At 34.2% G+C, this 15,061-nt stretch overlaps 1 protein-coding gene across 4 annotated transcripts in view; it reads right to left on the bottom strand.

Annotated features, from left to right (window-relative positions):
• The window catches only part of LOC106052491 (uncharacterized), a 53,576-nt gene that overhangs the window by 21,430 nt on the left and 17,085 nt on the right, over nucleotides 1-15,061 (bottom strand). For 2 of the 4 annotated variants that reach the window (XM_056010291.1, XM_056010294.1), the window contains exons 1-2: nucleotides 3,309-3,598; nucleotides 590-760 (exon numbers count right to left, since the gene is read on the bottom strand). The exons of 1 other annotated variant lie outside the window; for it this stretch is intronic. In XM_056010291.1, the coding sequence (XP_055866266.1) occupies nucleotides 590-760; nucleotides 3,309-3,381 (244 nt within the window). In that variant the 5' untranslated portion in view covers nucleotides 3,382-3,598. Of the gene's footprint in view, nucleotides 1-589; nucleotides 761-3,308; nucleotides 3,599-15,061 lie in introns of those variants that run through there. One more of the 4 variants, XM_056010290.1, reaches the window with a different exon arrangement.

Raw genomic sequence — 15,061 nt, 5'->3', positions numbered from 1 at the left:
CATTTCATTAATGTTTTTACCAACTCTTTGGAGCTATAAACCAACGACCGAGAATCGACACCTTTCAAACATTCTCAGCCTGTGAAACTTTATTATGCAGCTCCCTATAAGTTTCGAACTAAATCTGTTTTAAGTTTATAAAATGGGTTTATTCAATAATTTATACACCTTGAATTAGCGTAGGTCCTATGAAAGTGCGGAATCCTTAAAAAATGGGGGCCCACTGCGATCGCATAGGTTGAAGTGGCCTAAGACCGGCCATGCAAATTAGCGGCGCATGCTACGCCATAGGTCGACTAGCAAAGAAAATATTGTTATTATAGTAAGTCAGTTACATAGTATAAGCACTCTAATTTTTCACTTTTTTCTCTCTCTTTTCTCTCTTTCTTTATCTTTCATTACCTCTTTCTCTCTCTATCTCTCTATCTCTCTCTTTTTCTCATTTTTTCCTCTTTCTTTTTTTATCTCTCTATTTCTCTTTCTCTCTTCTTCTTTCATTTTTATCATTCTCTATCTCCCGCATTCTCTCAATTACTTGGTCTTCTCACTCTCTCTCTTTCAAATGAATTATGCAATTCAAATTACCTACTTGTAATAAATGCATCAGTTTCCTCATCTAGAACATACACAAGGTGACCGCCAGAGTAAGTCTTAGCACAATACTCCTTTGCTTCTTCATAATATAGAAACGACTGAACGGCAATCATACAACTGTGAGTGTGTATGTGGTACTTCATATTAGCCGCACACAACTGGCAGTCTAATATAAAGAATGTAATTAATAAAAGCAATAGCATTTAGAAAACTGTCAATAGTGTATGTTATCCTTTATTATCCACACACTTTATAAATATATATATATATATATATATATATATATATATATGTCAGGGAGAGGTATGGCGAGAATGAATGTTAGTTTGATATTTTGGTATGATTGTTATATCCCCTTGTTATGAATGCGAAGTGTTGCACGTGTTGTGAACTGAGTGATTAAGTCTTCGTTGAATGTGCGAGAGAATGTGTTAAGTCAGTAAGGTCTTGCTCCCGGTCCAGGAAGGTTGGACGTTTACTTCCTGGACTGGTATTATGCATTTATATATTCATAAGTTGATGGACTGGTGTTTTGTGTATTTCATAAGAGTGATATAATTGTGTGCTTTATTAAGTATTAAAGTATTATCGATATTCGTGAATATAAGGAGTTAGAGTTGATGTATATTAAGTGTTAGTATTTGAGTTAAGCAAGTATTGATGAATTCTGAGTAACCAAGAAAGTACCAAGCAAGTATTATTTAATATTCAAGAAACCCCTAGTGAGCCACAGGAACCAAGTTAAGAAACACAACAAGAACAAGAGACAAGCAGAGCAGAGCATAGCAGCAGAGCAGCAGTATATATATATATATATATATATATAATTTCGAACCTCTGACAATATATATATATATATATATATATATATATATATATATATATATATATATTACCATGTTAGAATTCTTCTAAGTTCAAAATATATCTGAATAGAAAGAATATTACATCACTTTTCAATGAAAAACTTCAGGGGAAGTAAGTCTTATTAAAAAGTTAACAAGCTTCTTCATTAATAAATCAAGCTTCAATCATAGATTCGCACATTAGTACAAAAAAAATTGCATCTAAGGTCATGATTGAAAAAGTATCAATGAATCGTTAAAAAAATAGATTTTCTATTTATTAACTAACTCATGAATAGAATACTGATTCAAATGTTGTTTTTAAAAAGAATTTTTATATGAACTTCGTTTCAATTATAAGCCTAAAACGAAAATAACAAAACACTTTTATACCGCGCAGTTTTCACAAATCCTCATTAGGCTTTGCACATGACAACAATCTAAGTTACAATAAAGACCAGACATAGATCTAGATTTAGATTTAATTGTATTAAACAGTTTGAACAAAACTTACATTTAGAATCATTAAGAAAATAGTTTATCTTCTACCAGCTTAGGGGTGCAGATTTATTTATTATGTAAGCAGTAGTATCACATCAAGAAGTGAATCTGATGCGAACAGCATAAGTGCACTATAACCCAGTAGTAGGCCTACTAATACTAATTCTAATATTGACCTAGAACTAGCTCTAGTAGATCTAGATTCTATTTATAGATTTCTAGTTCTAGTCTAGATTCGAATCTAGTCTAGATTAGTCTAGATTAGGCTATAGATCTAGTTCTAGATCTTTATCTAAAGTCTATTTAGTCTAGACTTAAACCTAGTCTAGGATGGCTGCCTGGTATCGATGGTCCAGAGTTCAAACCCTACAAGCTCCCATCACCCGTCGAAGTAGACTTCAACTCTGAAGGAACACCCGAAACACGTAAAACATTGTACAAACATTTTTTGACCTAGTCTAGATTCCAGATCGATGTCTAGATTCTATATCTATATCGATATCTAGATAGATTATTATTATTATAGCTTTTATATAGCGCTGCTTTCATGCTTATAGCATGCTCAGAGCGCTTTGGTCCAATCTCATTTGTGGACCAGTGGGGGGGGGGGGGGAGGGGGTATCTAGGAGTTGGTTTTCCGTGCTGCCTTTAGGCGCTCAGTAATAAAAGTTATTATTAAATGAAAGATAATCACGATCATACATGAACTTTTCGCTTTATGTAAAAAAAAAAATTGTACATGATCAGTATAGAGCAGTGAAGGGCAAACTACGGCCTGTGGGACAACTTCGTTCAACAGAAAGGTTTAATTTCGGCCCACCACATGTTTTTTAATAAAAGCTGAAGTAATATCACTCACAATTTAAATATTCAACTTTTGAAAAATACGAGTAATTAGATGTAATTTAATAATATTGCGAATGTTTACTTGTATGATTGACTACTTCATGTGCCTGCTGATTGAAATTCACTGTAGACACAATTTTGAATTCAAAAAGTATCTAATGAAATCGTTGAGTTAATTCAGAATGTTGTGGGAATACCTTTTTATAACTATACAAGACAAGTCAATGTGTCTCTTTGCAATGCTATATTCGCACACTGCATAATACTTCATTACATCCACTATGACTGTAGTCTGTAATATATTTAACTATAGCCTTCAATGTAAATGAAAAGATTGTAAATAATATTCGCTTCCGTGGGTTTTGAATATTTTGAAGAGTTTCTTAGCTCAGTTGTCGTCAATACACGAGAAATGTTTGAGTGCAGGAAGTGCAAAATAATCACGTCCATCTTCGCCCACACCCGAACTGAATCCTGTGTACGATCATTCAACAAAAGAAATATTAATATTTAATTACTCACCAACCAATTTATTCACTACCAAAAAGTACGTTATAAGAAAAATTAAAGTATTAGTTAGATGAGTTGACTGCATCGCACAAATGTATTGACAGCATGGACAGTTGTTTTTGTTTATATTATTTTAATAGTGGTAGCGTTCCAAGTGTGAATTTTTCATTTTCTGTTAACTCATCTGAAAGTACATTATAAACACTAAAAACAATTGAAATGAATTTTAAATATATATTGTAACTGTCAAGATAAAAAATCAACAATGGTGATGTGGAAAAATATGTAGTAATGTAGTAATATGTAGTAAGCTCTAAGTAAAAAGATTTAACTTCCGTGTGTCGGTTAACCCACTTGAAAAAGACACTTGACCACAAATGTTTTAACTCTCTGCTCATGTCTTCCGGAATTATTATTTTTTTTTTTTGCTTGACATTCAAATAGCTTGATTTTGATGACAGTTTCTAGAGGCTGCTTGTATATGAACAGCGCTCTACACACGCAACACATCCACTTGTTTCATATGTTTCACTCTGAACTAGATAACACTTGGGGTATGCTAACACTGTATTCAACTTGTGGTTAGCCCAATTAAAAAGGAAATGGCGTAAAATTATCTCAACCATTTTGAGTAAATAACTTTGTCAGCGCACAATTCGCAGGAGGGATAAAATCAAACATGCGTACTTCTGTTAAGCTGTTCTGTTTTTTGGGTGTTGGCCTGAACAAGGCAGGCATTAAGTAATCTGAGGCGAAGTGAATTTGCTGGCCCCAACTTAAAATAAACAGCAAAAAAAAAATACTATCACGCAATTTATTTAATAAAACATTTCTGTATCTGTCTGCATCGCTTGGACCAGCATCTCCTGTGAACGTGTGCAAGACCATGTCCTGCAAATTAATCGATTCTTCTAGAGCCATACCGCTTTTTGTTTGTTTTTGATGCAGCCGACATGATGCACACGACATGATGCACCCGACATGATGCACCCGACATGATGCACCCAACATGATGCACCCGACATGATGCACCCGACATGATGCACCCGACATGATGCACCCGACATGATGCAGCCGACATGATGCACCCGACATGATGCACCCGACATGATGCACCCGACATGATGCACCCGACATGATGCAGCCGACATGATGCACCCGACATGATGCAGCCGACATGATGCACCCGACATGATGCATGATGCACCCGACATGATGCACCCGACATGATGCAGCCGACATGATGCACCCGACATGATGCACCCGACATGATGCATGATGCACCCGACATGATGCACCCGACATGATGCAGCCGACATGATGCACCCGACATGATGCAGCCGACATGATGCACCCGACATGATGCATGATGCACCCGACATGATGCACCCGACATGATGCACCCGACATGATGCAGCCGACATGATGCACCCGACATGATGCACCCGACATGATGCACCCGACGTGAAATAACGTCTCGACATTTTCAGCAAAAAAGTCTTATCTTATAAAATACAGACGTTACTTCAAAAAGAAGTTTATTACGTCATACGCCTCATGCGTTGTGTCATATGTATATGAACATATAACTATTTTTTTGTGACCAGCAGATCGCGTGAGGCGTATGCCTTTATCTTTGTGTCTATCTGAGTTGTTTTGTTTTTTTTGTATTTGAAAATGGTTTAGTGTTTTATGTATAATTGCTGCTTTACTTTGGAATGTTATATCCTGAGGGCTTTCTAAATTGAGTGATTTTTCTAAAGGTGTTACTCTGGGGAAATCAAGGGAGGAATATGCCTTTATGTTTGTGTCTTTCTGAGTAGGTTTTGTTGTTGTATTTGAAGATGGTTTAGCGCTTTATGCATAATTGCTGCTTTACTTTGGAATGTTATATACTGAAGGCTTTCTAAATTTAGTGATTTTATTAAAGGTGTTACTCTAGGCAAATGTGAATATTCGTTTGTTATGAATCTCACTGCTCCATGTCTGTCCAAGTTACTTAATGTTTTCTTGAGCAGAGGGGTCTAACAGGTACACCTAAACAAGTTAATCAGAGCAATGGAACTTTGCCATGTTTGATATTTGAACCAAGTTTCGCTGTTGTTTTTATTCTATACATTTTATTTTGTTAGTCCTATGCTAGACCCCCACTATAAGGGGGCCCTTTGAGGCTGCCTAGTTTCTTATCTTTTTAAATACAGACGTTACTTCAAAAAAGAAGATGATTACGTCCTTTGCGTCATGCATTTAGTCATGCATATTAACCAATGACCTAAATTCTGCCAAGTCACTGGTTTTCCTGGCTAGCTCAGGCAACCCATTCCATGCTCTAATAGCACTAGGGAAGAAGGAGTATTTGTACAAATTTGTCCTAGCATATGGGACAAGGAATGTTCCTTTATCTTTGTGTCTTTCTGAGTATTTTATTAAATTTTGTTTTTGTATTTGAAGATTATGGTTCAGTGTTTTATGTATAATTTACTTTTGAGTCCTCTGTCCTGAAGGCTTTTTAAATTTAGTGATTTTAATAAAGGTGTTACTCTAGTCAAATGTGAATGTTCGTTTGATATGAATCACACTGCTCTATTTTGTGTCTGTTCCAGTTTCTTAATTTTTTCTTGAGTCCCAAACGGAGGATGTATATTCTATTATTGGCCTAACCAAGGTTAAATAGCATTTTAGTTTTATGTTCTTATTTGATTTATAGTTTTATATTTAGTGGCTGATTTTTTTTGTTTGATATTGTTTTTTTTTAGGTGACATTTTAATATTAAATAATTTCAGCAGGTCCAAGTGACATTTGGCTGGTACCTCAAAAAAGACCCTGACGTAATTCGACCGTTAGTTGTGTAGTTAAGAGCGTTCTTTCTTTTGTGTTCACCTCTCGTTTAATCCAGTGATGCCCAACCTAATTCGACCGGCGGGCCATTCTCGTTTCCGACACTCGTGTCGCGCGTCACATGATGATAAGGTCCAAAAAGAAAAAAAAACGAATTGAAATTTACCTCAGACAATTTTATTAGAAACCTGTGGCTCTCTTAATGGGATATTTGAAGTTGATTTTTGTTTTTACGTGTCGGAAAATGACTTCACGTCTCTACTTAAAATGAGAATATCAATTACCATTGAAGCCATTTTACCACCGAGTCATTTTCTGGTCTCTTTTTTTGGTATATATTTCCATAGACCTTACAACTTCTAGGTGTATTCGCGGCTCAAAGCAAGAGCACTAGCGGATCCAGAACTATGAAGATGAGGGGGGCGATTTTTTTCCAAACACTAATCCTAATGCCTAGTAAATCCTACACCCTAGCCCTGTGTATAAACGCGCGTACAGCATCTATATATATATATATATATTGTTACAAATGAACAGTGATAGGTAGAGGTCAACGTATGACCCCGGCGAGATGACACAGCAACTAGTGTTCCCTGGAATCTACATGTGCAAACAAAGACAGGATGTGACGTGTCCACACGTGTTGTTCCAGGGGACGAACAGATCTAAGTAGGGGGACAGTTACTAATGAACAGTGACAGATAAAGGTCACTACGTGTGACCCCGACTTGATGACACTGCATCGAGTGTTTTCTGGAATCTACGTGTATAAATAGAGACAGGATGTGACGTTTCCTCACGTGTTATTTCAGAGGATACTAGCCGTGTTTGTGCAACTTTGGACAAGCGATTAGGGACTCTATATAAGCCAGAGAGTTAATGTGAAAGTCAGTCGTATGGAGTCGTGATTGAGCCGTTACAGTCGATACAGACGATGTAAGCCGTGTGCGGCTCTGTGGAAGAGAAATGTGTACGACTCGATGTAAGTTAACTAGGGTAGAGTTAACTGGAGTGGACTACTGTCGTTAAAGTCTATACAGCGAACTACAGTGGACTTGAGCCGTTACAGTCGATACAGTCGATGTAAGACGTGTGCGGCTCTGATGTGGTAGACTTGAGTACGACTTGGTTCAGCTTTGGGAGACCTGGAGCGACACTGGGAAGTGTGTCGTTGGTCTTTTCTGTGGAATACGGCTCGATGCAAGTTGAGAAGAGAGGAATTGCAACGAAGTGAAGAGATGCAGTGCAACGAAGTATAGCTAACTGTAAACTGACAGATATTGTACAGTCATCTACGCTACATGTTACAGTAATGTTAGAGTAAATAGTCATTAAAGTTATATGAAACTGAAAGTTTAGTCGTCAAGTTCTTTGCTGTGTTTTTATTTGTGTGCCAACTAATACTTCTAGCCAGAAGATTCAGAAATACGTAACAACTATATATATATATATATATACAGGCACCTTTTTTTCAATGTGTGGAAAAAATTATTACTTTTCTTGCATTTTATAAAATATTATTTTTAAAAAAAAGCTCCTTTGTAAGTGATACATTTTGTTCAATAGACATGTTTGTAACTTTGTTTTGTTACAGAACTATAATTCAAAGCTCTAAACACAAATTTTCGGAAGTCGCAGGAGAAATTAAGTGGACCAATAAGATTCTACTGTAATTGTTTTTTGTTTGTTTTTTTTGTTTTGTTTTGCATTTTTAGTATTCAAGCAGGTTAGTAGGTGACTAGGAATATAATATTTGGGTTCTGAACTCATCTCAATTGTTACTCTTATACTAAAAGTTTCGTAAGAATTCAAAATTTTCCAAAATAAAGTCTTTTTAAAATAATTGTGTAATCGTGTGCAATTACATAAACTCTGTCGCCATATTTGACTATTCTGTTTTAAAACGTCATGTCTTCGTCTGGAAAGGGGAGCGGCGGTAGAGTGAAAACGTCAATCCTCGCTCCTTTTTATAATGTCTGCTAATGCTTGCATTTGGCATTAAAGAAAAAGGGGTCAGAGTGACTCGATATATTAGTGACAGTTTTTATTTTTAATTTTGTAATTTCTTAACTAAAATACAAAAAGGAAAAAAAATATTGGTTTCTCCAATGGGCGGAAGGCAATTGCATGTATCGTCCCTCTCACCTGGTACAACCCTTTTTCATTTTAAATATACTAATGCTAAAATTTGAGATCAGAGTGTGTGTGTGACATAATATACAAATGGGTTCAAATATCAATATGTAGCTAATATTATATAGATATTCAACTAAATTTGTTCGCATACTATTATTTCTCCATAAAAAAGGGCCCACCCTCACTCAGTGGGCTAGAGTGGGGAGGGTAATAGATGCAATCGCCCCCCCCCCCACCTCACTCAATAGGCCAAGATACCAGAAGGGTAGCGACGTAGTATAAAAATTATATAATAATTCAATTAATTTCGTTTATAAAATAAGATTTCTTAGTAAAAGTAGAACCGTCCCCCAACTCAAAGGGTTTAGGTGGGAAGGGCAGTAGATGTATTCGCCCAACCCCCCCTCCCCAATCGGCTCACAAGGGGAACGACATAATATAAAGATCGGTTAAAATATCAATAACAACTTTTAATTATATAGATATTTAATTGATTCTGATAACAAGATGTGATTTCTACAAATAAATTGTCCGCCCCCCTCCACTCAAAAGTTAATGGGGGGGGGATTGATTCCATTGCCACCTCCCCACCCCACCAAATCGGTCAACATACAAGATTTTGGGGGGGGGGGGGTGAAATAATCTAAAAAATGGTTTAAATATAAATATTTAGTATATATTATTAAAATAACTAATAAATTCGTTTTCATATTGTGTGATCTCTTTACTAAAATTCGTCTGCCCGTCTTTGGGCGGAAGGGGTCGGCCGGGTGTGGGGGGGGGGGGGCGATCGCCCCTACCGTCCCACCCCTTGATCCGCCAGTGAGCAATAGTGGCGTCACATTTTTTTTAATACCGTTTATATGTTTACTTTTTTTCAACAGCCAGTTTCTTAAATATTCAAATATTTGGATTTTTATCATATTTTACACAAAAAAATAATAATTAAAGATATGTTCACCTTTTCTGTTACATTCTACATTCAAAGAGAGTCCACTTGTAGTTTCTTTTAATAAACATACACATGCTAATGGTATCAATCTATCAGAGAAAAACTGAGGGCCTAACGTTGGTAAAGATACATTTTTTAATCTTATTTTTTTGGATGGAGGGAATTTTATTTTCTAGACTTGTGACGGTTTGGGGGGCTAGATGGAATCATGTAGCGGGCCGGATTTCACCCGCAGGCCGTATTTTGGGCATCACTGCCTTAGTCTATTGGACCATTGCGGCACCACACAAGATCTGCTGACCATCTATCTCCATTCCTATCTTATTTTGGACAGCAAATCCGTCACTGACAGGCCCGTCCATTCCTTTGTGTTGTCTTTCCATCGCTTTCTTTGTCTGGTACTGTTCCCTGAAGGAAGGTCTTTGCAAGCCCTGAGGACCTTGTAATATGGCCATAAAGATTTACATTTCCAGTTTCTCTGAAAATACTACCAAATATATCTCATACTTATATAAATGAGTAGTTGTAAAATAATTATGTTTGTCTGTTTTGTAGTAATCAACAATAAGCCACAAAAATGTATACTTTATTAGATAGCCGATAAACAGCACTTCAAGAATGAACTCAGACATTTGAAATCAGCCCTTAGAGATGTGGTACATCATAAGCTTACGTCTACACAGGTATAACACTCATCAACTGCTTCTAGTACAAGTTCCTCATGTCTTAAGTCATCGAAATTGTCTATACCTTCTTAACAACACAGTCACAGTTAACATACATACACAAACTATATAGTGGTCGAGAGGCTAAGTACGCTTGAAGTTGGCTTGGCTTACTATCAAAGAGGCGCGAGTTTCGATACCCGACACAAACAAAGTTGTGTTTACTGAGCGCCTAAAGACATAAGATGGTTTTACTTCTTGACATATCTCTGTCTTGTTTTCATCTTTTGTCTGTGTCTTGCCCAACTTGTCTCTAACTTTGGGTCTTTTCTCCACAAATTTTGGGGTTTGACTGCTTCAGTTTATTTTCTACACTGACGTAGACCAGACCTTTAGGACTAATTGTTGGAGAGCCTTCTTTGGGTTTAGCTTTTGTATTTGCAGTTCTTTGTTTGACATTTCACCTTCATTGGAAGACTTGTATTTATTTTCTTTATCATTTTAATTATCTTGGTCTTGTTTTGGCGTGTCCTCCGGCGTCTGTAATTAAAAATGATACAATCAGATATTTGAAATTGTGTATAAGACGTAGAGGAAGACCAAAAAGAACATGGCGAAACAGTGTACTAGATGAAGTCGAGAGGAAAGGAAAGAGCTGGGAAGCCGTTAAAAAACTAGCAAGGTAACTAGGAGAGTAGCTTGTTTTTATTGAGGCTCTGTGTTCCATGAGGAACGCAAAGGAAAGATGATTACTAGAGTCGAAGGAATGTCTATGTTACAAATCTATGTATTGTAAAGAGTGGCAATACAGAAATGATTCTCTTTATTCAATACATTGTACTCAACTGTACAGGGCGAGAACTCTGTTTTTATTGAAGCAAAAAGAAACATAAAAACAAGTACAACTTCTTTTACAATTATCTTATCTTATCTTATTTGATACAGACGTTACTTCAAAAAAGAAGATGATTACGTCCTATTCAAGTCAAAAATGGCTCTAACAATTTGCCTAGAAATTTAACAGTTGATGTATATCGCTAAAAAAAAGAATTACTTGCTCGTTTGCTAAATGGGGAAACTCTAGTTTAATCTTATAACTATTCAATGTAAAAATTAAATAAATGTAAATTTAGCTAGTGACTAAATCTAGTCTACATTCTACATCGGAGTACCGCGTTCGGATATTTCTGAATGTAAGCTTTATTGATTTAAGAGTTTGATAAATTATTTTCAGGGACACTGTGCGCATTGTCTTTTAAGGCAAGGTTTAATTTTAATACCTATCATTGGAGTATTTAAAGGTGTACTAGATCTAGGGGGCAGGCGGGGTAAGGAGGCGGGGTAAACATTTTTATTTTAAATTTAACATTAATACATTTTGATGAGAATAACATTCGCTTAATGAGTTGCATAAAGGAGTTATTGTCTTTTTGCAAATTTTGCTAATGTTTTCTCTTGTCTGTTTAGATTTTTTTTTTACTGTATTTAACAGAGTCTTTAACAATCTTTTTACAAGATAGAAATAACATAAAATGACATTTATCTCCAATTTTCAATAGTTTTCTAACAATACACTCCAATTTCATATCATTAATATTCCTTTTTTTTTATTTTGTTTTTTTTATAAACTCAGGTTGTAACATTTTTTAAATCAATAGTAATATTTAACGATGTAAATATTATGTATTAAATTATGTATTAAATTATTGTATGACGATAGTCATTGAAACTCAATCATGTTTTCCCGTAAGATTTGTATGGAGAATTTACTTTAAAAATACGTACGATAAAAGAAACTGTGGTCAATTGTGAAATTTTAGAAGCTAAGTGTCGCTTAACTATTTGAGAACCACTATAATAAATCTTTAGCTGTAAAACTAAGTTCTTACATTTGTATAGACATTTATATCCTCCTTGTTATCGTCCCACGTGACCAACGTTTTTCCAAGAGGTAAGGTGCTTGCTTGACGTTTTCCAGTTGCTATAAAAACCTTTTCTTTTAACATGACTGATGACCCAGACTTCCGTTCCGGTTTTAAAGCTTAAGCGCCCTGATGAGCTTGGCTTTCTAGGACATTGTTGTAAATGTTTTCAGCGACTTCGCTTGAACACATCGAGGTTTAGAGGAAAAGAAAATACTTCGTTTAAAAAATAATACAATTTTGTCAAAAGAGTTGTGAGCTTTTGGTAATATTAGCTTTAAATCGTACAGTCTGCTATTGTTTTCAAATTATAAACATTTCGTAATTTTTTTTTCAAATATCTTTTAAGACAACACAGATAATTTATAACATTCTTTTTTTTAAATATAAAATTATAACAATATAGCAAAAAAAGCATACAAAGTACAATATTATCCGTTATTGATCAGTACTACCCAGGTACATAATCTACAGCAATAAATAATACTAGGCTAGTGAGATATACAAAGATCATGTCCATAAAAATATTTGAATATTTGAAGTGCAGTTGTACCAAAAATACTGAGCATCCACTGTATATTGATATGTGTATTGATATGTGTATTGATATGTGTATTGATATGTGTATTGATATGTATATTGATATGTGTATTGATATGTGTATTGATATGTGTATTGATATGTGTATTGATATGTGTATTGATATGTGTATTGATATGTGAATGATATGTATATTGATATGTGTATTGATATGTGTATTGATATGTGTATTGATATGTATATTGATAAGTATATTGATATGTGTATTGATATGTGTATTGATATGTGTATTGATATGTGTATTGATATGTGTATTGATATGTGTATTGATATATGTATTGATATGTGTATTGATATGTGTATTGATATGTGTATTGATATGTGTATTGATATGTGTATTGATATGTGTATTGATATGTATATTGATAAGTATATTGATTAGTGTATCAGTTAGGTTTTAATCAGAAATGCTGCTCATTGAGTAGCAGTCATCAATTGTCATATTTCAATTTTATTGGCTTTGATAAAGTCTATAGATTCAGTCCGCTTGTAATAATTGTACATCATAGATAATGGTGCCCAATAGTTATACATAATATGGTATTATATAACACTATGACCTAATAGAAAAATTGTATGACCATATTCATTGAAACTCAATCATGTTTTTGTCTAATTCATTTATTTGCCATGAGAAATCAGGTTCTCATCTTGATTCTTGTTGATGACTTTGAATCGATGATATTTTTCTGAGACAAAAAATAAAATAATATAAATTTTTATAATTATTATAATAAAAAACAACAACACATTAACAATCTTTTAATTTGCTAATGTAACAAATATTATTCTAAGCCTATAGTAACACAAAAAAATTAAGTAATAGCTCAAAATGGATTATATTTAGTTTATAATTTTGTCAAATGATAACATTATAATCATCAACAAGATATGTTCTATAATTTGCAGTTATATGATAATTGTAAATAATTAGCAATAAGATATATAATAAAGGTAAAAAAATAATAAAAAATATATGCTCTAAATCAAGGCCTGATCTCTGTTGATTCATATATCACAGGGGTGGCCAACCGATGGCGCATGCGCCAAAAATGGCTCATTGCACAAGTACAAGTGACACATTTCACCCCGAAAAAAATGAAAGTCGAGAATATGTATTCCTTCACGCCCCCCCAAAAAAAATAACCCTTTTGAACTTGCAGCATAATATCTCTATACCAGTTGTGAACTGTTTGAATAAAAGTAGGATAAAAGGATCAAAGAAAAAAGAATTCATAGAAAATTGTGATTTGCAAGATACTTTTACTGCGAGGTGCTCTAACTTTCTAGAGGTAAAGGTCTCAGAAGATTTAGGAAACTGAAAAATATCTCACATGATTATCAAGAAGAGAAAGATAAGCTGTACGAGGAAAAGAGGTCTTCCGTCTGCTAAAAAATGAATGTTAAATAACGCACTTTTAGAGGATGATACTAGACATCTCAATGACCTAAATCTAAAACTGCATGGCGAGGAGCAAGGACATGTTGATTTCTAGATTTGTCAAACATATCACTGACTCAAAACGATGTTAAAATTGATTAACTTTCATTGAAAATAAATATTTAAGACGATTCTTACATTGAAAAGAACAAAAGTATTGAAGGTCAAGTCAATTCTACAAAATACATTGAAGAGTCGTTTGAATGATTTTTCTGACAAGGAAGACTGCATGAAAATTTTCGTTTCCTGAGCAAAATATTCAGAAGATTCCTTACACATGGAACTTATCTAAAAAAACATTATAACTAAAATTGGAATTTGATGAGCTTTCCTGAGTCCTAAATGCATATGAATGATTAATTTTAGTGACCGTTGCCATGTTAACATTTTACAGTACTAAGAGAATTAGCTCATAGTTATGTCTGTCAGATATAATTATAAATTAATTTTATAAATGAAAACTAAAAATTGTAACAAAGACAGACATACTAAGTAAAGTTATTTGTTCTTTAATCCCCTTCTACATTAGGCCTATTCACAAGTGTCGCATCTGAATTCAAAATGAACAAAATTGGCGCCCTAAACCAAAAGGTAGGCCACTCCTGATATATCAGTAATTGATTTCTAAAGTGGCCCTGCTCTGTACACAGTGAATGTATGTCACAAAACAAAAAATCAAACTTATAAGAACAAGCAACAAATGTTAAATCTATTTATTATTTTATTATAAAAAGTATCCATATCTTTCTATGTCAATATATCCAACTGGACTAAATAAATTAAATAAATGTGTTATTACTTACATTTTCTGAACTGGTTTCATTTTTGGTTTTCAATTTTCGACAATGTTTTCACTTTTAAGCACAATAAAAGTACAATAGGCAACTGTTCGAAGTATCACGCAGTTGCGAAATGTATATAAACATGTTCTTAATTGAAAACAAAAGAAAACAAAATCTTGAAAACTTATTTTTATATATTTTGTTTAAAAACGCTGCCAGAGCACGAAGTAGGATTTAGGTTAATTACCTATCTGATTATTATTGTTTATGTATTTTTTTTTATTTATGTGTTATCATTTACTATGAGTAATTATGCAAAATTGAGATTGATCCGAGAATGGTAGAAATAACTTGTACTAAACTTTAAAAGGAAATAACTGCGTATATACAGCTACATCTCTTAATAAGTAGCATTTATTTCCCTTTTT

The sequence above is a fragment of the Biomphalaria glabrata genome, chromosome 14 (genome assembly GCF_947242115.1).
Source record: "Biomphalaria glabrata chromosome 14, xgBioGlab47.1, whole genome shotgun sequence".
Taxonomy (NCBI): Eukaryota; Metazoa; Mollusca; class Gastropoda; family Planorbidae; genus Biomphalaria; species Biomphalaria glabrata.
This window is presented reverse-complemented; position numbering and strand designations above follow the sequence as displayed.